The sequence below is a fragment of the Biomphalaria glabrata genome, chromosome 1 (genome assembly GCF_947242115.1).
Source record: "Biomphalaria glabrata chromosome 1, xgBioGlab47.1, whole genome shotgun sequence".
NCBI lineage: Eukaryota > Metazoa > Mollusca > Gastropoda > Planorbidae > Biomphalaria > Biomphalaria glabrata.
In genome coordinates this window covers 77,759,054-77,780,019 of record NC_074711.1, presented here as the reverse complement: position 1 = coordinate 77,780,019, position 20,966 = coordinate 77,759,054, and the positions used below count along the sequence as shown (strand labels likewise).

The 20,966-nt window shown below is 32.8% G+C and overlaps 2 protein-coding genes across 13 annotated transcripts; one reads left to right on the top strand and one right to left on the bottom strand.

Moving 5' to 3' along the window:
- Window positions 1–1,553: 1,553 nt before the first annotated feature.
- Window positions 1,554–18,339, bottom strand: LOC106073254 (C-terminal-binding protein-like). 10 transcript variants are annotated; one of them, XM_056016372.1, is made up of 10 exons: window positions 18,179–18,339; window positions 7,355–7,444; window positions 7,083–7,219; window positions 6,795–6,952; window positions 6,334–6,478; window positions 6,045–6,251; window positions 5,830–5,928; window positions 5,342–5,680; window positions 3,985–4,161; window positions 1,554–3,684 (listed from the first exon to the last, which is right to left on the bottom strand). In XM_056016372.1, the coding sequence occupies exons 3-10, from the start codon at window positions 7,123–7,125 to the stop codon at window positions 3,467–3,469; spliced, it is 1,386 nt and encodes a 461-aa protein (XP_055872347.1). In that variant the 5' UTR covers window positions 7,126–7,219; window positions 7,355–7,444; window positions 18,179–18,339; the 3' UTR covers window positions 1,554–3,466. The 10 variants fall into 10 exon arrangements, with proteins under 10 accessions (XP_055872347.1, XP_055872362.1, XP_055872377.1 ...); XM_056016387.1 differs by having other exon boundaries at window positions 7,083–7,119; XM_056016402.1 differs by lacking the exon at window positions 7,355–7,444 and having other exon boundaries at window positions 1,554–3,696; window positions 5,342–5,473; window positions 5,555–5,680; window positions 7,083–7,119.
- On the top strand, window positions 10,307–16,097 carry LOC129923763 (uncharacterized). Of its 3 annotated transcripts, none has more exons than XM_056016307.1 (5): window positions 10,307–11,187; window positions 12,884–15,329; window positions 15,458–15,522; window positions 15,690–15,771; window positions 15,882–16,097. In XM_056016307.1, exons 2-5 carry the CDS (start codon window positions 12,893–12,895, stop codon window positions 16,076–16,078), a joined length of 2,781 nt encoding a protein of 926 aa, XP_055872282.1. In that variant the 5' UTR covers window positions 10,307–11,187; window positions 12,884–12,892; the 3' UTR covers window positions 16,079–16,097. The 3 variants fall into 3 exon arrangements, with proteins under 3 accessions (XP_055872282.1, XP_055872289.1, XP_055872275.1); XM_056016314.1 differs by having other exon boundaries at window positions 10,307–12,027; XM_056016300.1 differs by having other exon boundaries at window positions 10,307–15,329.
- Window positions 18,340–20,966: the final 2,627 nt, after the last annotated feature.

Here is a 20,966-nt window from a genome sequence, read left to right as displayed (position 1 = left end):
ACTTTTCACAGCTGTATGAGAAATATTTTCGTTAAATCTACAGTAGATCTAGACTCTTGATCTAAGTCGCTAAAATTCGCGGACTTTTCACGGCTGTGAGAAAATTATCTTCACTGAATTTACAGTAGATCTAGACTCTTGATGTAAGTCACTAAAATTCGCGGACTTTTCAGGGATGTGAGAGAAATATCTTCACTATATATATTCTAGTGATTTAGCGTAAATCTAGAGTCTAGATCAAAGTCACGAAAAATTCGCGGACTTTTCACTGCTGTGTGAATATTATCTTCACTAAATTTACAGATCTAGACTCTAAAGCTAATTCGCTAAAATTCGCGGACTTTAACTAAATTTCACTAAATTTTGCGGACTTTTCATGGCTGTGTGAAAATTATCTTCACTAGATTCTAGTGATTTAGAGTAAATCTAGAGTCTAGATCTAAGTCACTAAAATTTGCGGACTTTTCGCGGCAGTATGCGAATTATCTTCACTGGATATACCGTAGATCTAGTCTAAATTTGCGGGCTTTTCACTTCTTTGTGCTAATTATCTTCACTAGACTCTGATTTAGCGTAAATCTAAAATCTAGCGTATTTCTAGAGTAATCTAGACATTAGATGTATCGAGATCATTAAATTGACAAAAATTCACGGAGTTTTCAGGTTAGGTGCGAATTATCTTCACTAGATCTAAATCTAAATCTAGATACTATTACAGTTACTAGATACTAGCTAGATCTAGAAGATTTACGGACTTTCCACGCGAAGTCTTACACTTACAAGAAGATTTTAGGTGAGGGAGGGCCCGGAGGAGTGTAGCCTACAAATTAGTCTTGTAATTGCTCTAATTATATGCAGTAGTCACTACAGACTAGAACTAGCGCGTCTTTAGTGGTAACAATAAATGACTTCAGAAAAATACTGCCAGGTGAAATGCTTGCTTGAGCCAAGGCCATCTTCAATCACGAGTTCGCGCTTCACAAGTGGGTGAAAGGCTGTGTAGACGCGTCACTGGTCAGCTCATTAACACAGCCAGCCCGTAAGGTCATGCGATCAGAATGCCTAGTTACGCTGTTGTTTTTCCCCTTACATTTTTAGCAGGAAATAAGCAAAATTATATTTTTAAAAAAAATATTGGGTAAAAATTTTAGGAGAGTGGACAAAATTTTAGGAGACTTTCGGCAATTTTTAGGAGAATTTTCATTTTTTAGGAGTTTTTAGGAGCGCTACGAACCCTGTTAAGTACATGCTATTTTGTAAATTAAAAAAAAGAAGCTATTAGTCAAATGTCTTAGAGTTAAAAGTAGAAAGACAAGTTAAGCACTTGTCTTAATTTAATAAATCACATTTACTGCATTTAAATTTCAACTATATATTTTTTAAGTTGTCACCCAAGATTCCATGTGCCACATTTCATTTGAGAGAAATCCAAAAGCCTTAGTCTTGTCTATGTTGACGCATCAGACATGACCGTGTAAAGATCTATTGCTCAATTGTGTTTTTAAAAACAGCTAGTCAACCTTAGTCATTTCATTAAAAAAACCACAAAGCAATTGTTTACAAAAAGTCATGTAATTTTATTAACAATTTTCTTGTGGAAGATAAAAGCAGAACAACTGACAATTCCCCACATTAAAAGCACATATTCAAAATGATTATGTTTCCCCTTTGCTTCTGTTACATGATGCCAATAAAATAAGAACAATTACAACAAAATTCTCTATTATGAATGGTATGAAGAGAAACAAAAAGTTTTAGTTCTGGGACATCTATAAAACACAAGAAAAAAAAAAGTCAGTACAAGTACAATAAAATAAGATGTTAAGAAACAAACTGTTGGGCATATGTGTGCAAAGAATTACTTAGATACTAGTAGGGTTTCTTCCACATTAGCTAAGTACTAACTAAAATCAACACTAAGTGAACCAGCACCCTCCCAGTATAAGGTTTGGTCTATGGTTACTCTTGAATTATGACAGCATACAATTTGACTCAAAGTCCCATGAAGATGCATAGTTTAACATTACACCTTTAAAGAACCATGCAATCAGGTATGCATAGGATAGTTTTCCCCTTTCAATGTGAGCATGGTTTGAACATTTTATTTTACAGAAAAAAAAATTAAACTTACTTTAACATGATACATTTGAGCATTTTTACCATCCTAATATTTATCTTGATAACTGAAAACTTAAAAAAAAAATCTTTTACAATAAAACAGTAACAATTTGTAGCAATAATAGTTTTTTATTTGTACGACTGTTCAATTTGAACATGTTTCCTCTGACTTTCTAAACTTGCATATTTGAGCTAAAAGCAATTCAATGATATAATGTGACAAAATCTTGATACTGTATGTATAATTTTGATAGTATGGGTAGCACACACACACAAATGGTGACATTACACTGAAATATATACAGTATGTACAACTGGACTGAATGAGCCAATAGAAACCCAATCACTATGTTCCACAAACCTGGTGTGTGCTAAAGGAGATTTCAAGGTAAGTCTAGACTGAAAAAGCAAATAGTGCACAATTTCTTAATTTGCACAACTTTTCTAACTTGCAGAGTAATATCAATCATCAATTCTAATTTACAGTACTACAACATGTGTTCAACAGAGGATCTTAAGACAACTAAGATGTTGGAAACAAAAAAGCCTCTTTTACTAATGACTAAGAATAGTACAACTAAATCTTTGTGGTCCAATCATACAATTAGCAATCATGAAACAGTTCCTTTTTAGATTTCAGTGCAGGGCATAGAAAAATGGCAATTTCAGTAATATAAAAATGTGGAGCCATATATAGATAGCTATATTTATTGTCAAAGATTGTTTCAACAGTCAACAAGAACACTAAATACTTGTCATTTGAACAACTCAGTTCACACTCCCACTATGTTTCCGTTTACACTTGGCTCAGGCACACACAACCTAAGCTGCAACACATTTGATCCTCATTTTAAGGGGGAAAAAATGGGACCATTATGATCAGTAAAACATGATTTATGTATTACAAACTATGTAATTGATTTTTTGGTAAAAATTAAAAAAAAACAAAAAAAACTGCAAGACCTGCTAACCCAAAAAAAGACAAAAGTTAACAGCTTATTTATATCTTGTGATAACAAAAGACATGAACAGTTTAACCTAATTAGTTTGATAGAGAAAAAGTTATTAAGTGAATAAACTACTGCTGATGAATTCAGATCTAAAAATCATGGCAGCATAAGATTTTTTAACATGAGTGATACTGAAAATCAGCACCTATCTTTATTTGAATAGCCAATTAAAATTCTTGAAGAAAAAAAGTTGCAATCTAAAAGCAAGTTACACATCCACACTTAAAAAAAAATGATACTGTTCTAACTTTCTAAAGCTGACAAGGTTCGAAGATTTTAACTCTGCCCATTGATGTTCACGAGTACTTGCTGCCTTCCACCCTTTTGTAGGTCCTGCCCTAGTGAACAGGACTTGGGTTCTCTGGTTTGGGCACAAGGTTTCCTGAATCTGGAGCAGTATGGGCAGTAGTCAAAATCGCGCCACCATGAGAAACAGCTGGATGGTCCGTTGTTGAGTGTATTGCAACTGCTGCAACCGAAGAGTATCCTGGATAACTAGCTGCACCGTTTATACTGTCAAATGGGCCTGCAGGGGGGAACGGATAACGCACAGAACCTGGGGATAATCCTTTAATCTTTATTCTTTACAATTTAGTTAAGTAAATGTTATTATGAAGCAGCTAAAGCTGCTATTTCTATTTCACAAGGACAAACTTGACCAGTCAGTAATTGTAAAAATTAATACCAACATTAACAGAATAAATTATGTAATTCATTGCTATTTTATATAGTTACCTTACAACTAGCCAAGTTAGTCTTGAGATAAAATCATGCATTTTTTTAATTCTTAACTTAAAAATGCTCATTTAAATGTAGGATGTAAAAAATGAAATTCAAAGGCTCTTACTTTACTTACTAGTGGTGGGAGTGAAATACTCTTTATTCACACAATTTCTTAAGCTATCAGGAATGCGCCCCAAGATTGCTCGCCGAACTTCTCCGGCCGCCATTTCTCTAAGTTCTGTTACACTTTGCTCACTATAGAATGCTGAATGCGGAGTGCAAATCAAGTTAGGACAATCTTTTAAGGGACCTGAAACATTCAAGTATATTTTACAAAATCAAAATGCCATTAAAATAGATATTCATGAAATCTCACTATTACTTTAAAACATTTATCCTAATTAACAGTCAAAAAATGAATGCTTCAAAATATGTTTTGGTCACTATCCAGACAAATCCTAATTTATTATTTGAATTACATCCTATTGTACTCCATGGATTTAATAACTAGTCCAGAGTCTGTGGTTACATAACTATCTTAAATACATTTACAGCTAGTGCAGAAAAGGTTTTTAAACGAAGACATTCATTCCTATCAGCCATATCCAGCTGCCACCAATTCAAGCTTATTATGCAGATGAGTAACAGTAAACTTATTGCTATCCAGCAACTTATATATAGCCAAAAACATGCTGGATTCATAGCTAAAAGGAGGCAAATGCAGCTTCCTCTAATAAGTCATTTTTAAATTTCATCATAAAACCGAGACAGTTTTACAAAACAAAGTCAAATTTTCTTCAAAATCACAAATGACTGTGCTGAAACTTTAAATTTAAACTTAAAACATTTTTTAATTTATTTTTAAGACCAAGATGATTTAGAAATTCTGTAGTCTGTAAAATGCATCTATCAAAGACTTGTACAAGATTTTTCTTTGGAGTCCAAAGATTAAGGAGTGCAAAATTTCACTTAAACTTTCACAATTTCAAGTAAACTAACAGAGTTATTAGTAATAGTACTAAGTTAATAGTTAAAAGAAAAATAGATTATTGGGTCATGGGTCATTAATAAATTTAAAAGATTTATGGGAAATGATCTAAAAGTGATATAGTCATCTGCTGAGATCAACATTAAATTAATTGTAGAAGAGCATATTTAAAATCAATCGTAATCTAGCATTATATATCATGCATAGTTGCATATCTTAATATAAACATCTAACCTGCAAAGGAATAATATTGATATGAATAAATTTCAATGTCAGATTTTTGTGGTGTTTATTCATTCTATTTCAAAAGCAGACATATGCATTGAATGCAAGTTAGAGACTCACAAGTAATATTTGTACATTAAAATCAAACAGTCACACTAATAATTATAAAGTTACATTAACTATTTCAGTATAATTCGTGTAAATAATAGATTTAAAAATTATTATTTTTTTTTGTTGATATTAAACTTGTATTAAAAAAATAAATTTTGTAACATACTGTTAGCAAATACAAGAGGTTCATTTTCTTGAACGTCAAGGGCTGCTGCTCTAATTCGCCCATCTTTCAAAGCTGCTGCTAAAGCATGTTCATCCACCAACCCTCCTCTAGCAGTATTGATAAGAAAAGCACCTGTAAATGTGAGGTTTTGAGTTAATATTGTACTAAACAAGTAAAAAAAAATGTTTAAATGTATAGCATCATAATTTGTACCTGGCCTCATCTGTTTGATTGTATAATCGTTTATTAAATGATGATTATGCTCGTTCAGGTTACAATGAAGCGAAACACAATCACTTTGAAACAAAAGCTCTTGCAAGGTGTATACTCTTGTAATACCTAATAAAACAAAAAACAAATTTTAGTAGATTTATTTTAAAACTAAGAAAAAGTTTTTAAAAACTATCATGCTGCAATGGATGGGAAGTTAAACAAATGTTACAGGGATGACAATTTTATAATTGCCTACAAGTTTCAAACAACCTTACCTAAAGATTTTTCAATGCCATCAGCCAGGTATGGATCATAAAAAATTACATTGAAACCAAATACTTTTGCTCTAATGGCCACCGCTGTTCCCACTCGACCTAAACAAAAAGTAATTATTTTTTAAGTCATATTTTAAGACATCTTTTAAAATTTTTAAGAATGATGGAATTTGAAATGTGCTAAGAATAATATAATTTGAAAATGTGCTAACTACCTAATCCAACAATGCCAAGAGTATCTCCACGAATTCTTGCTGAGCCTTGAGCAGCATCTCTGAGTTGTTCTGGACCATTGATTTTCTTCCCTTCTCTTACCATATTTGCCAACCAGTATGTGCGACGATATAAATTCAGAATGAGGCACAACGTTGAATCAGCAACTTCTTCCACACCATAGCCAGGAACATTACACACAGCAATTCCTGTTAACATTTTAAGAACACAAATCAGTTATAAAATTTAGCCAACAATCTATATTAAAAAAAAAAAAAAAAAAAAACTAACCCATCTCTCCAGCAGCTTTCACATCAACGTTGTCATAACCGCTACCTATCCTTATGATAACCCTCAAACTTTTAAACTTGTCCAGATCCTCTTTAGTTAATGTGATAGTATGCCACATAAGAGCTCCTACTGCTTCATTTAATACCTGCAATAAGTGTTTATAAACATACTTAAAAATAAGTTGGTGGAAATGAGTTTTAAAAAAGGCATCCTGTTTGTAAAAGTCAATGGAATGGAATGTACTTTTGCATGTACATAAACAGTTAAACCGAAATCACTAAAACAGTACTTTTCTTGACTTTGCTATCAGACATGCCATTGCATGCCCTTAAACATTTTTAATGCAAGTAAAACTAGGTTAAAATCGAAATATTCCTTCCATGGTCAGCTGGTCAAACACACCATCAGGTTTAATGATTAATGTTAAAGTTAGATCTATAATGTTTATTTTTAAAACCTACCTTTTCATGAATTTCTTGTGTAGACTGTGCATCACAAAATGCTACTGTTGCAACATCTTTCAAAATGGGCATTTCAATAGAACAATCTCGCCCATCAAGCAATGCAACTAAGGGACGAGGATGCATTGGACCATTTGGGATTGGACCACGTATAGACACTGTTGAGAAAAAGACATGGATTAATGCTACAAGCCTCAACAAATTATGCTTAAATGTAAACTTTAACTATTGGACTACTGGTAATGATATAAATAGACTACTGGTAATGATATAAATAGACTATCTTACTTGTGCTAGGCTCCAATCTAGCCTTCTTGGGAGCCGCCTGCATAAGAAAAGACAACTTAAACTATTTTAAAAATATACTGGATAGAACAATCCTCTGTTGCACACTTGACAATTCAAGAGCATAAGGGACAACAAGCCTGAAAATTAACACCAATTACAGTAGTAAGTCTAAACCATATATTCACATAACAAATGACAATACAGCATGCCTTGTATGTAAATTTGTATTAGAATCAAATCTATAAATGAAAATGAATTTATTAAAAACTTACAAGACTGGAATAGTTTGTATCCAAGATGGGTAAGTGAAACCCTGAAATGTTTAGCCTGTAGTCATAATGTTCTTTTCTTTATTTAACCAGCTTAATGCAATGAAGACAAATATATTTAATTAAAAAAAACTAATGTATGGTTTCAAATAAAGGGTACTTACTAAAAACAAAAGTTAAAAAAAAAATATTTAAAAAATTAGCTTGTAACTACTTTTGAAATGGTACTATTTAGTAACAAAGGAAAACATACCAACTACCAATTTTTATTTACACAAAAGCAGTTTCATTAACAATTATTCTCACCAAAGGTTTGACCAATTTAAGCAAAATTTAAAGTATCCCAAGTAGTAGAGTCATAAGTTGCTTTAAATTATAAACACAAAATGTTTTAGCTATTGAATAGCAGGATAGACATTTTAAGTATAAAAATAAGTTAACTGATAAATTTCATGCTTATTCTCAATGAATTTCTATTTTAAAAAAGGCTTGCAGTTAGGTTGAGATTTAAATGATTTCTTTGCTTTGATTAACAAAAATTCATGACATCGTTTTAACATATTTTAGACCAAAATAACACATGGCAGTTAAAATGTGCTGGAGAAAGAAAAAAAATGCCCATGCTCCCTCTTTTATATATTATTTGAAACAGTGATGTTCATCAATGATTCACAACATTATTAACTAACTAACCAAGTTCATTTAACCATTATCATGTAGTAATGATGAATGATGTGATGTAGATCTAGACCTAGTGATTCTAGATCTAGTGTGACTGACTCTTCAATAAGAATTTCATCTAAGAGACTAGAGACTGTCTAGATTAGTAGCATTAGTCAGATCTAGATCTATATAGATAGATTCTATCATCTAGAATGAAACTAGTCACCTAACTTCAGGGGTGCCACCCATGAGACCAAGTAAACCCTGAAACCCGAATTTCCAAATTTTACAAACCCTGAAATCATAAACCCCAAACTTTACCAACCCTGAAACATACCGCGTATACAATTTAAGCACCAAAATTTTACGAAAGAAGAACAGTATTAAATTACTACCTAGATCTATATCATAATATGCCCCCCATGTTTGAAATATGTAATTAGTAAGCCTATCATTATAATAAATAGAGTTTGTGTGTATTTATTGATAAAGTTTGTAATACAAGTTAAGAGGATTTAGTACAATTTTATATTAACAATGTTTGTACACCCCCCCCCAAACACACAGTTATTTTAAATGATGTTTCTCTCTTAACATTTTTTCCCTCATTATTCATTTGAAGCAGCCTACTTTAATCAACATTGATAAAACTGATTCGATCAATGTACATGCATGGACCTGTAAATCTATTGCAACAAGATAAAATTGATTCTGAGATTTAGTCCAGATCTACTCCAAAATGAACATTTAGATTTAGTTTCTAATATTTAAATGTAGACCTAGATGGCTAGAATGTGCTGGACTGCTTATACATAATTATAATTTATTTGTATAAATCTATTGACCAATCGATCTATTTTTTCTAGCCTCTAACTTCTAAGTCTTCTGGCGAAAGCAAACTTACTAATTTAATTCTTCAATCATTGATTCTAGTTCTGATCTAAAAATGATGTAAATATCCTAAATCTAGATCCTACTTCTAGAATACTCTAGACCAATATAGCTCTAGACTAGTCTAGACATAGGCTAAGGCTCTATGTCTATATGGAACCTATACAAATATTAAAATATAAAACACGGAAAGAAAAAAAAAATTTCTCACTCGTGAATTTTTTTTTTCTTTCTATTTCTAGATCTAGGACTAGCCGCTAGGTACGCGAGAAGATCTAGACTATATCTATACTAAATACAAGACTTTACAGTCTAGATCAGATCTAGATTGATCATAGAAATAGATCTGACTCCAAATCAAGTCGATTTGAGGCGCGTTCCGTAGATCTAAAAATTCTCTATAGATATCTAGATCGAGAATGTTTACACTTTTTTGTCACTTAAAAAATAATACTGTACCGGTAAATAAAGCTTAGTGCGCATGCAAAGTGAAAGTCTCGCGAATCGCGAGATATGAGACTGGTAGAATTTGTTTAAAAATGGCGGCTCGCGCGATCGGAACTAGCAAACTAAAATTAACGGGGGAAAATGACCAGAAATTTCGAAAAAATCTAAATCAACTAAAACCCTGGATTTTAACAAAATTGTAGAAGGCAAACCCGGTGGGGGGAAAATCGGACCCCTCAAAACCCGGATTTCCGGGTTATTCTGGAAAAGTGGCACCCCTGCCTAACTTTACTAAGTCACAGAGAAGTCTACTACTGTAGACTACACTGTGACTGTAGTACTGTACTGTCAGTACTTAAGTTTCAGTCACTGACTGACTGTATTTCTAGATTCTAGAGATAGGTCAATCTAGAATAGAATCTTAGTGAATCTAGAGGAGGTTCTTATATTTTAAACACTTCAACAAATTCTCCTCCTTTGAACGCGTCACTTTTTTGGTTTGTAATTCATTTGTTTTTATGTTTGGAGCAAAAAAAACACGATTCGGGACTGCACACGTCCAATTTTAGATAAGTTCCGCTAATTTTGTTCCATTTTTCCAAAGCAGATGGCAGTTTTTTAGATTCTTAGTAACCATGTATGTAAAGCTATTGTTTTAACCTCCCCCGGCAATTCATACCCATACAAGGGATGAAGGCTATATTATGAGCCTGTTTGATCGTAGGCTGATGGGCATATCAAAATAAGCTTCCAAACATCTTTAGAAAGAGATTCCAATCACATTTATACTGTTAGCTGTTATATAAAATTTAAAAAAGGGGGTGTCCAAACAAATAATAATGAATTCAGCTCACTCTCCTTCATTTGAACAAGCAAAATCGTAATAAGAAATATTATTGGGATTAATAAATACACGATTTTTTCAATGAATAAACATGACCTAGATCGAGATATTTAGTCTAGAATATGAGTGTTTCTCCAGTACTGGTTACAACTAGGTGTTGGTTCACTAAAAAGTCCGTATTTCATAAGATTGTTATTCAAATGTGACAATTTGCATTACATTGCATTAAGAAATGGTTAATCTATAAATTTTGATATTTTGAGCTCATAAGGTGCTAGGGAAATATTGAAATTGTAAAAAATGTGTGAAATTACTACCCAAAATGGCGGCTTTTGATGTAACACGGAACACCATAGTATGATTGAATTAATATCGTACTAAAACCAAGGGGCATAAAACTTCCATCTTTGTTGGGATATGTTAACAAGATCCTCATATTTCAATGTCATTATTTAGTTTTTCTCAAGGTTATCAAAATATTGATTAAACACGGCCACAAAAAGGCGTTTGAGGCGCATCGCGATGTGTCCCACTTTATACGGAATTACAATCCTCTATGAATTGTAAACAAGAAATAAATAATATGCTCAACATTGCATTTCTGTTACAACAAGCATTAAAGATTTCTTTTAAAGTATTTTTTTTTGTTAAAAGCTTTCTAAACATGCATAACGAGCTTAAAATAGGTCGAGGCGTCCCAGATGAAGCGCCTGTGCTGCGTGTGTTAAGAATGGGATTATTTTTCCCACGACACTACTTTTTATGAATGAGAGTTCTTTTGAGCATCACAGGTATTGTGTAGAACAAAAAAAGTGCCGCTTCCGCTGGAAATACTAGCGTAGTAATTAACAGGAGTACTTAAACAATAGCGTGTCCCACAATTAACCATTGATGCGCCCCAAGCGTCGACACGATCAATCGCCGGCAATCTTGTACAAACATCTCATTTAAACTGTTTTTTGTGATCTTTTGTGGAACAACAACCCATCAGGTACGTAGATATTTCATTATTCTACTGAAATTTAAGCTTATTACGAATTAGTTTGATTGCAATATCCTAATCGAAGTGCTTTTTTTAGAACGAGGTTACTAGATTTAGCCATTCAATCATGACGTCACGTGAAGCGTCTTGAATACAATTTAGTCTTAAATCGTAAAGTTAATCAATTTTAAAGCCTGTTACTAAACAAAAAGTTTATATTTCCTAAACAATTATGTTGATGTAATAGTAGACGTGTGAAAGAATTAAAAATAATCTACATTTTTTTATTTTGAGAAGTAAATTGGGTTAGGCATTGAGGCGTTCCATGGGACCCCGTGTTGGTGTTTTCCATGCATAAATTATGACGTCACGTGTAGCGTCTAGTACGAGTTCAGGGTATATTAAGTTTTCTTTATTCATGGAAAGTTTCAATCAAGATTAAATGATTTTTATGTATGTAATAAAATATTTTCATAATTAATAATTTTAAATGAACATTTTTTGATATATTTCAATATATATTTTTTTGAAATTTTACTTATCATCGTTTGGGGCGTTTCAGTGGACAACACTTCGTTTGTTTACAAATGGTGTCCTAGTTTGCGTCTGTTAAGTCCAAATAGATTTTAGTGATATTTTGTTAAAGATTTTACAGTATCAGATAATATTAGCTACATTAAATAAATAAAACGATAGTGTTTAAGAAATATTAAATAATTAAAAATTTGTACTTAATACTGTAAAGAATATTTAGATCTAATTGATTTTCCGTTTGAGGCGCATCTCGGACACTTGTCTTTAAAACTTAATCTAGTCTAGATCTAGACCTAATGATCTAGACCTAATTATGTAATTCATCATCTAGATTTACTCTAGACTAGACCTAGATCTAATTATGTAATTCATCATATAGATTTACTCTAGACTAGACCTAGATCTAATTATGTAATTCATCATCTAGATTTACTCTAGACTAGACCTAGATCTAATTATGTAATTCATCATCTAGATTTACTCTAGACTAGACCTAGATCTAATTATGTAATTCATTATCTAGATTATTCTAGATTTACTCTAGACCTAGATCTAATTATGTAATTCATTATCTAGATTATTCTAGATTTACTCTAAACCTAGATCTAATTATGTCTAATTATGTAATTCATTATCAAGATTTAGACTTTAGATCTAGACTAGATAGTGGAAATAAGTAGATTATTAGGGAATTAGATTAGATCTTATAATGAATCTAGACTCGTGACTCTAGACTAGGTCATTAATGACTAGATTTAGAATCTAATTATAGATAATAAATAATAGATTCTTTCTTTCAATAGACAAGTATCTCTAGAATAATCTAGATCTATAATTCTATATTATAGTATTTTTTATAGACCTATATTGAAATGTAGATTGTATCTAGAAAATTTTGGTTTAACCTTAACTTAATTTCCATTGTATTTTTTATACAGAATATTGTATTCAGTTCTTTTAGTCTACCACTGAATGATTGTAACTTAAGTTATATAATATGAATTAACTGTACTAGTCCTACACCATTGAGTCTATCCCTATAAAGCAATTATGGGCATTACTAGACTCGATTTAAATAATGCACCAATATATATTATAATATGTTTACGAGTGCTATTAGTACATAATAGATCTAATTATTTTGATACTAATAAATTTTTATCAATTACAGATTTCAGTAATGGAGCTATCTGTTAGAGTTTCAAAGCGTTTACAAGCCAAGAAAGACTCTCTAAATATACAAGCATCAGAGCCTGAGTCATTTCTAAATGTACTAGTACCAGAGCCTGTGTCGCTAAAAAATGTCACTCAAAATAATGTTTCTGGGTTGACACCTAGTGCTATAAGGTATAGAAGACACAGGGAAAAACTACAAGCTGATCCAGAAAAATTTGCTGCTTTCAAGGAAAAGGATAGAAAACGAAGTGTGCTTTACAGACAAAATATTACACCAGAAAAGAGAGAAAGAGCTCGACTTTTAAGTAATTTAAGAACACAAAAATGCAGACAAAAAAAGAAAGAACTAGGTCTCCCTCTTAATGAAAAAAAAGTAAAACCTGAAACACGTGCTGCTGTTTTAGAGCGAAGAGAAAAAGAGAGGTTGAGAAAAGCTGCATACAGGGCCAAGTTAAGCCCACATGAAAAAGCCTGGATAAACAGAAAACGCAAAGAAAGAAAACAGCAAGCTAATAGTCCCCTTTGTGTCAACTCTGCAGAGGTTGGCGAATCACTTGGTACTGGATTCCAGACTCCAGTGGCAAAAAGAATGGCTGTTTCAAGGGCTTTGATGAAATTACCTAGATCACCTAAGAAATATGCTGCAGTTGTTGAAGGTCTCTCACAAATACGCTCCCCAAGAAGAAGTAAAGCTCTCCAAGACATAGGCTTTCTGCGTCTACCTGAGAGAAGAAAGCTCATCTTTCTAAACAACATTAATGAAAGCATCAAAACCTATCTACACTCTACCAGCAAAAAAAGGAGTCAGATGTCTAATGCTCGCAGACAAGTACTCTGCAACATCCTTACTAAGTATAACAAATTCAGAGGTTGTGCTACTCATTTCAAACATTTTGGTTTTTCAAGAAGTTTTATGTCCAAGTGCAAATCACAAAACATAGCAAGAAAAAAACGAAGTGATTGCATTACACAAAATGCCTTGGAAACAATTCACAACTTTTACAGCAGAGAGGATGTCTCAAGAACTGATCCATCTCAATCATCTGTGAGTGCACGAACTGGAAAACCTAAACGCTTCATGCAGAAAACGCTGAAGGAGGCATATACTCAATTGAGTACTCATGCACCCACATTAAAGGTATCGTTCTCAAAGTTTGCTAAATTGAAACCATTTATGACAAAAGCTACTCAACATAATAAGATGCAGTCTTGCTTATGTGAGTTCTGTATGAAGATTTTTCTTTATATGGAGGGCATTAATAAGTTTCTAATCAAAAAAGGACACAGAGAGCTGACATTAAAAAATCCAGCTTCATCACTTGACTTAACTCTATGCCCAAGAACTAATGCCAATTGTTTTCATAAGCTGCAGTGCATTGAAAGATCATGTAGCAACTGTGGTGTGGATTTAATTAACAAGTATTTTGAGCCTTTAAAAAATTGCATGGATGAATTAGCAGAATGGAGCATCTGGTCAAAGATGACAGATGAGTATGTTCAGAGTGATGGTACACTGCGAAAGGTAATAAAGTGGCGACCAGTAAATAAAGAAGGCCCTTTCAATGACCTAGTAACATCAATGCAGAAAGATTTGGAAAAATTCAGCCTTCATCTTTTTACAGCTAACTGGCAACAGCAGCAGTTTGCAGATTTGAAACAAGATTTACCATGTGACTGGCTTTTGCTAGTTTCTGATTTTGGTCAAAATTTCACATGCCACCACCAGGATGAAATCCAAGGTGCACACTGGGCTCGAACAGAGGTCACTATTCACCCAGTAGTGAGCTACTACAGAGACAAAGATTTGATAGTCAAAGAAAGCATGTTTTTTTTATCAAATGACCTAAAACATGATGGCCATGCATCACAACACTTTCAAATGAAAGTGATTTATGAGTTAGCTAATCGTGGTCATGCTTTCACTAAAGTTATCAGTTTTAGTGATGGATGTGCAGCACAGTACAAAGGAAAATTAAATTTTGTAGACTTATCTTTCTCAAAGGAAGATACAAATGTGTCCATAGAGAGGCACTATTTCGGTAGTCGCCATGGAAAAGGGCCATGCGATGCTGAAATAGGTGTTGTTAAAAAAAATGCTACATTGGCCATTAAAAGAAGAATGGCCATTATTTCTGATGCAAAGGGGCTATTCCTTTGGGCAAAAGAATACATGACAAAGGCAGAGCCTACAAGTAAAAGAACATTTTTCCTTGTGGAACAAGGAGAAATCAATCGAGACAGGCCTGACAGGTCCAACGAAAAGATTCGAAGCCTTCAGGGATCGAGGTCAGTCCATGCAGTGAGAGGTATTACACCTTACAATATTGCCTACAGAAAAAGAAGCTGTTTCTGCTTTCCTTGCAGAAATTCAGATGGCAGTCAGTGCCTGCATGATGAAATATGTGGATCTTGGAATATGTTCAAACTTCAGAAACAGAATGGTAAGTACTGTACTTTTATTTATTTATTTATTTTTTAAATAGCCATTTTACAATTATCCGAGAAAACATATTATTCTTTTTAAAATTACTTAACTGATTTCTAAATGTAATTGTTTCTTTTTCTTCAGTGGTGCAATCTCAATCAAATCTTGAATCCTCTTTGGATGTCAGTCCCATATGCTCAAATTCAAAGGTAAAGAGCTTTTACATACAGTATAAGCATTTTAACATTTTTCATTGAATCTTATGTTACCTGTATTGTATAAGTTGTTTTTTTAATAATATACCCTGCTAAATAATTTTTGACTCATTTCAGTCGAATTTAAGTATTTCAGCCACATGTTGTTGTTGTTTTTTCAGGCCCAAACATTGTCCTCCACCATTCAAAAGTACATTGTAAATAGCTGTGTGATTGTCAAGTATGGGGAAATATTCTATCCAGGTATAATTTTTTTTGTACTGTGTACCTTTTACATTCAATAAACAAGTTCAAAGTATGTTTTAGATTGAAGTATTAACTTTTTCAACATTGCTGGTAATTTTTTCTAACAGGAGTTGTGACAGAAGTCCTGGATGATCAGCGCAGAATAAATTTTTTAAAAAGGCACAGAAATAAAAGAGATATATTTGTATACCCAGAAGTGCAGGACATACAATTAGTGTATGCAGACATGATTGTTACTGAAGTGATGTTGATACCAAATGGCAATAGTTTGAGAGAGTGGAGAGTGGAAGGTTTTGATTTCTGAATAAAATTTGTGTACAGTTTTATGCCTTTTTTCTTTCTTTTTTTTTTTTTAAACCTTTTTCTGTGTGTTAAAACTAACAAAACATATAAAATATATATTTGTCAATCATTAAAAATATTAATGACAATTTACTTGTGCACAGATAAAACAAAAATTTAAACTTTTAAACATTATTTTAAAAAATGGTGTCCCATGAAGCACCCGCAACATTTTGTGAAATTGAAGCAGCATTTTTACAAATGGGTACTTTATGACTAGAATAGTGAACTTAATAATAAGTCTAATGGATCACTCTAGTGCAAAAATAAAATAATTTCTATATTCTCACAGAATATCTTTTTAAAAAACTTTAACTTGTAGTGTCACAGGTGCTACGGTGTCCCAATTTTTGAATTGAGCTCAAATCCACTTTTTTTATGCAAAAGCATAAATTTCAGTATCTAAAGACTAGTAACAATAAAGACAGTTATATTATGCTAAAATACAATGAATTTATCAATTGGTAGTTCTTAAATTATCAAGTGGTGTCCCGGTGATGCACCTGTGACGCAAAAGGGGGTACCCCTTGATTAGACACTGCTGTCAAAATCTACATCTTGCAATTCATTTTCTATTGATAAATTCTTAAAGTGAACTGGTTGAAGAAGTGAATACAGTTGAAATGAAACCAAAAACTTCAACTTTAATTTTTAGCATAATGTGACACTTTTTGGCACCAGTACTGGAGAAACACTCATATATAATTTATGAGTGGGCTGCTTATTTGAAGCCAGAGACCATGCCCACTGCAAGTGATCACAACAAATGAGCTGGCGGTGTGGAGAGGTATACACTAAGCTTGTAGTGTCACAAACTATCAAACAAGCAGTGGAGGGAAGGGGGAGAGAGTCATGAAAAGAATTATAAGCATCTTTGGGAGGGATGGGGTTTTAAGGGGTAACAAAATGAACATCCAAATTATGAAAAGAAGAGGGTCCTTGGATGGTAATTAAAAGACAGAGAGAAAATACATGTCTAGTTGAAAATATCATGTTTATTAAATTATAACAATTAATTTATAGATCTATAATTATATAAATTTATTTGTCTGTTTCTACACAGATTATATAGGTATTTAAATAAATAAACTATAAACGATATATATATATATATATATATATATATATACTCATATACTCTCTCTCTATATATATAGATCTATATTAAATATATATATAATATAATATATAGATATAGAGAGAGAAAGAGAGAGAACATATGGATATGAGGAAATAAGACTATAAATACAAATACATATAATCTATAATGATGAGTATAATCTTTTAATACAATCTAAATAATTTTTAAGTAACACAGATATAATTTATTAGCAATTACATAAATAGTGGTTTCAATGACGGTGCTCATTGTCCAAATGAAGGAGAAAGCCCAAAAACTGCCTTCAATAGCAATATAGGAGCATGAACTGATGAAGTGACCCAATTTATTTTGAAATAAAATCTTGACTATGTCTATGGGTGGTAATACAAAGGAACACAACTATTTTTATTGTCCTTTAGTCTTTACCAAATCTTTAGTTGAAGAATAGGAATCTGCTTTCAGTTTTTATATTTTATGTAAGTTAAACCTTCACCAAATAAAAAAATTTGACCTAGATCTAGATCTAGTTCCCGAAATGTCCAGTTATAAGAATCTATCATAATCATAGATATTCCAGCTAGAGTGACTTAAGACTTAAGAGTCTAGATTTACTAAAAATTGAAAATTGAGGGGAAAAGTCTCCACTTTCACTTATCTTGACAGTAAATTGAGTAAAAACAGGAAGAGTACTCTACTATTAAAGTAAAAAGAACGAATCTAAGCGGGCTAGAATAATGATTTCTAAGAATTTCTTGCTTTAAAATTGTCGTAGGGCATGACTGAGGCATATTTTATTCAACTTCAAGACTAGTGTCACTGTCTAAAGTATGACTATGAATGATTACTATGAATTAAATGAATATGAATGGTGATTATTTTAAAGTAAAAAAGTTTGGCCTAGCCTGCGTGTTACTGTAGGGACATTTTAGAGAGAAAAAAATGAAGACTTTAACAACATACCTCATGCATTTAAAAAGACTCATAGGAATACAATAGAAGAATAGATTTGTCGAGGATCAGCTTAGAAAGCTACCTAGTCAATGAAATACCAAAAATATGATGTTCACTTTCTACCCAAGCGTGCGGGCTTCTCATTTGGAGGCGAATGGCGTTCAAAGTCTCGTACCTATCGCGTGATGAAGTAAATTTCAATTTTAAAAAATATAATTTCTTTCATAACTTTCTAATATTCATAAAACATTTAAAGAAATATTTAACTTTGTTTAATAAAAAGATTTTTTTTCAAATTAAAAAAAAAATAAACAGATTCAGTTAATTAAGTCTCTTACAAATGAGGCTCTGTTAAGGTACGATGCAAATAGTGCGAACTATGCATTCAAAAATATTTCTTTCCGCTGAACCCTAAATCTAGATTATATCTATTAGATTATATCTAGATGTAAATTTGTGGAAAGCTATATCTTAAAAATATATAGATCTAGTGTTTTTAATAAATGAAATAAGTATTTTTTATATTTTTTAGTCATTTCAATAGGTATGATTATGATAGTTGGTCGATAAGTTGTCTCAGTACTCAGTTGCGGTTTATTATTCTAGGGGAGACAATACATAACTTTATTTACGCTCACTTTTTCGACAAATCATCTTTCTTTGTATAGAAACCATCGTTTCTCAGCCTGTAGAGATAATGTGTTGATAAAGGGGTCATTTTTATAGGAAAAAGATTATGTTGTATTCATGGCCGGATTTAAGACATGGCTACAGCACCAAAAGAGGTTATAAAAGTATCAAAATTTAGACGTTTTATTAACTATTTTTCGAGCATGGTTTTTCTAACATCATTTAACCACAGTAAGCCTACTTAGGATTGACAACCATTGCTGCATAAGATTTTCCAATTTTTTTTTTTTCACTTCAGAGTCTAAATTTAGGCTGCTGGCAATAGTTGATCCAATCTAGGAAAATTCCTGCCTCACCGTAAGGTGTGATTTCCGATACTTACCACGGGTACTTCTTTGATGTATTGTGCCAGAATTTCCGTTTTGGCGAGTCTTGTTGTAAGATTGAGCTCTTGATATGCAGTTGCCAAAGCATTTACCTCCCTTTGTACTCCTTCTTGCCGCATCTTCAGCCAACAATCGAAGCTAAGGCTAAGTCGATAAAAGCCTTATAAAAAAAAAATCTTTTTTTTTTCTCCCTTCTCTGCTCTTCTCCTAAGCTGTAGCTGCAACAAGGAGAAAATCATATCTGTTATAATCTTTAGGCTCTAACTTAGTTCTGATAAGATCTGCAGACTGCAGCCGTTTTAGTAGGCCTAATAGGCCTATTCTTGACTCTTGCCTTTTCAAAAATGCTAAGCAGTGAGATACCTCTGTAATTGTTACAATCAGAGCGGTCGTCCTTTTTTTTCTTCATAAATTGTAACAATGTTTGCATCTTTTAGATCCAGGGAGACACAACACAGGCTCAGCAGTTCGTGGAGTGGCTTTAGCAAGTCATGCTTTTCAGAGTGGTTTCTGCAGGAATTCCAAATCCTCTGGCTGCTTTACAGCATGTAAGCTTGTCAATGGCTGCTTTTAATTCCATAACAAATGGCGTTTTATCTAGTTTATCTAAAACTGCAAGTGTTGAGTAGTTAGACAAAGCAGTTAGCAAAATAGAATTTACAATCTAGTAGAGTTTGCATTTTGCATAATCCTCTACCCATAGCTCTGTTTGCAGTGCACGATCACTGATGTTCATGCCATCTTTTGAATTGATTGGTGCACACTTGCTGGTCTGAGGTCCATAGGCTTTTTTTATTACTCTGATTTTTCTACAGTTAGCACAAGATTGTCAAAACTCTCTAAGCATGTCTGGGAAAATACCAAATTGAAAATGGCAAAAAATGTTAATCTACAACTCCTGTATAGTGAATAATCTTCTTTATTATAGCAAGAGCTAGTCAACATACATGCACCGAGAGCATCAATTAAACAGTTTTCACTTGCGCTGCATGTGCCTCATAATGTGTATCTCCTGGAGGGATCTCGTTTCTAATAAGAAAATTTCGAAACTGGCCATACACACAGCATCTATTCTCTTTTGACACAGAGAAGACTACATTGGCTTGGACTTGTCACCCGCATTCCAGAAGGAAGAATTCATTAGGACATCCTCAAAGCTGAGATTCACAAGAATAACCTACAGAGATGTTTGCCAGTGAGATCAGAGGACTACAGGCATCAAAGAAGGCATGTGGTAGGAAATCATGCAAGAGCGGATAATTTGGAGACAGACTGCGCATGCTGATACGAACTTCACAAGAGTAAAATAAATGAACCAGTCAAAGCCAAGAGAATGAGAAAGAAAGCTGCCCTATTTAATAGCCTTAAAACAGGAGCATCACATCTACTAAATGTGGCCAACTTTGCCGATCTAGAATCGGCTTGTTTAGTTACATCAGATTCGGACTCAAGAAGAAACTAAAACTAGTGATTCACCAGGGCGCATGAGGCATGATGCGCACCCATTGTCTTTAGAAACAGAAGAAACCATTTACGGATGGCAACTTTGTCGTTGTTAAGAAGTGTCCACTAATAGCGTGCTCGTAATGTATAAACGTTTTTTCGGATCTACGGCATCCATGGTCTTACTCTCCACAAATTCAAAAACATACAAAATATACTCTCTCTTTTTTTTTTTTTTTGGTACTTAAATTGCATATTGTACCTTTTTTAAAATTAGGAAAATTAGATGCAATTTAAAAGTTTATCTATTTATTTCTTCTAAAATATGGCTTGCTATT

Excerpts from the sequence above, each read along its gene's own strand:
- LOC129923763 (XM_056016307.1), top strand. The coding sequence starts at position 12,893 with ATGGAGCTATCTGTTAGAGTTTCAAAGCGTTTACAAGCCAAGAAAGAC. Across the intron at positions 15,523-15,689 it reads CCATATGCTCAAATTCAAAG|GCCCAAACATTGTCCTCCAC; the intron begins GTAAAGAGCTTT and ends TTGTTTTTTCAG. Across the intron at positions 15,772-15,881 it reads TGGGGAAATATTCTATCCAG|GAGTTGTGACAGAAGTCCTG; the intron begins GTATAATTTTTT and ends TTTTTCTAACAG.
- LOC106073254 (XM_056016362.1), bottom strand. Across the intron at positions 6,252-6,333 it reads GAAAGCTGCTGGAGAGATGG|GAATTGCTGTGTGTAATGTT; the intron begins GTTAGTTTTTTT and ends AAATGTTAACAG. Across the intron at positions 5,681-5,829 it reads TGGCATTGAAAAATCTTTAG|GTATTACAAGAGTATACACC; the intron begins GTAAGGTTGTTT and ends TTGTTTTATTAG.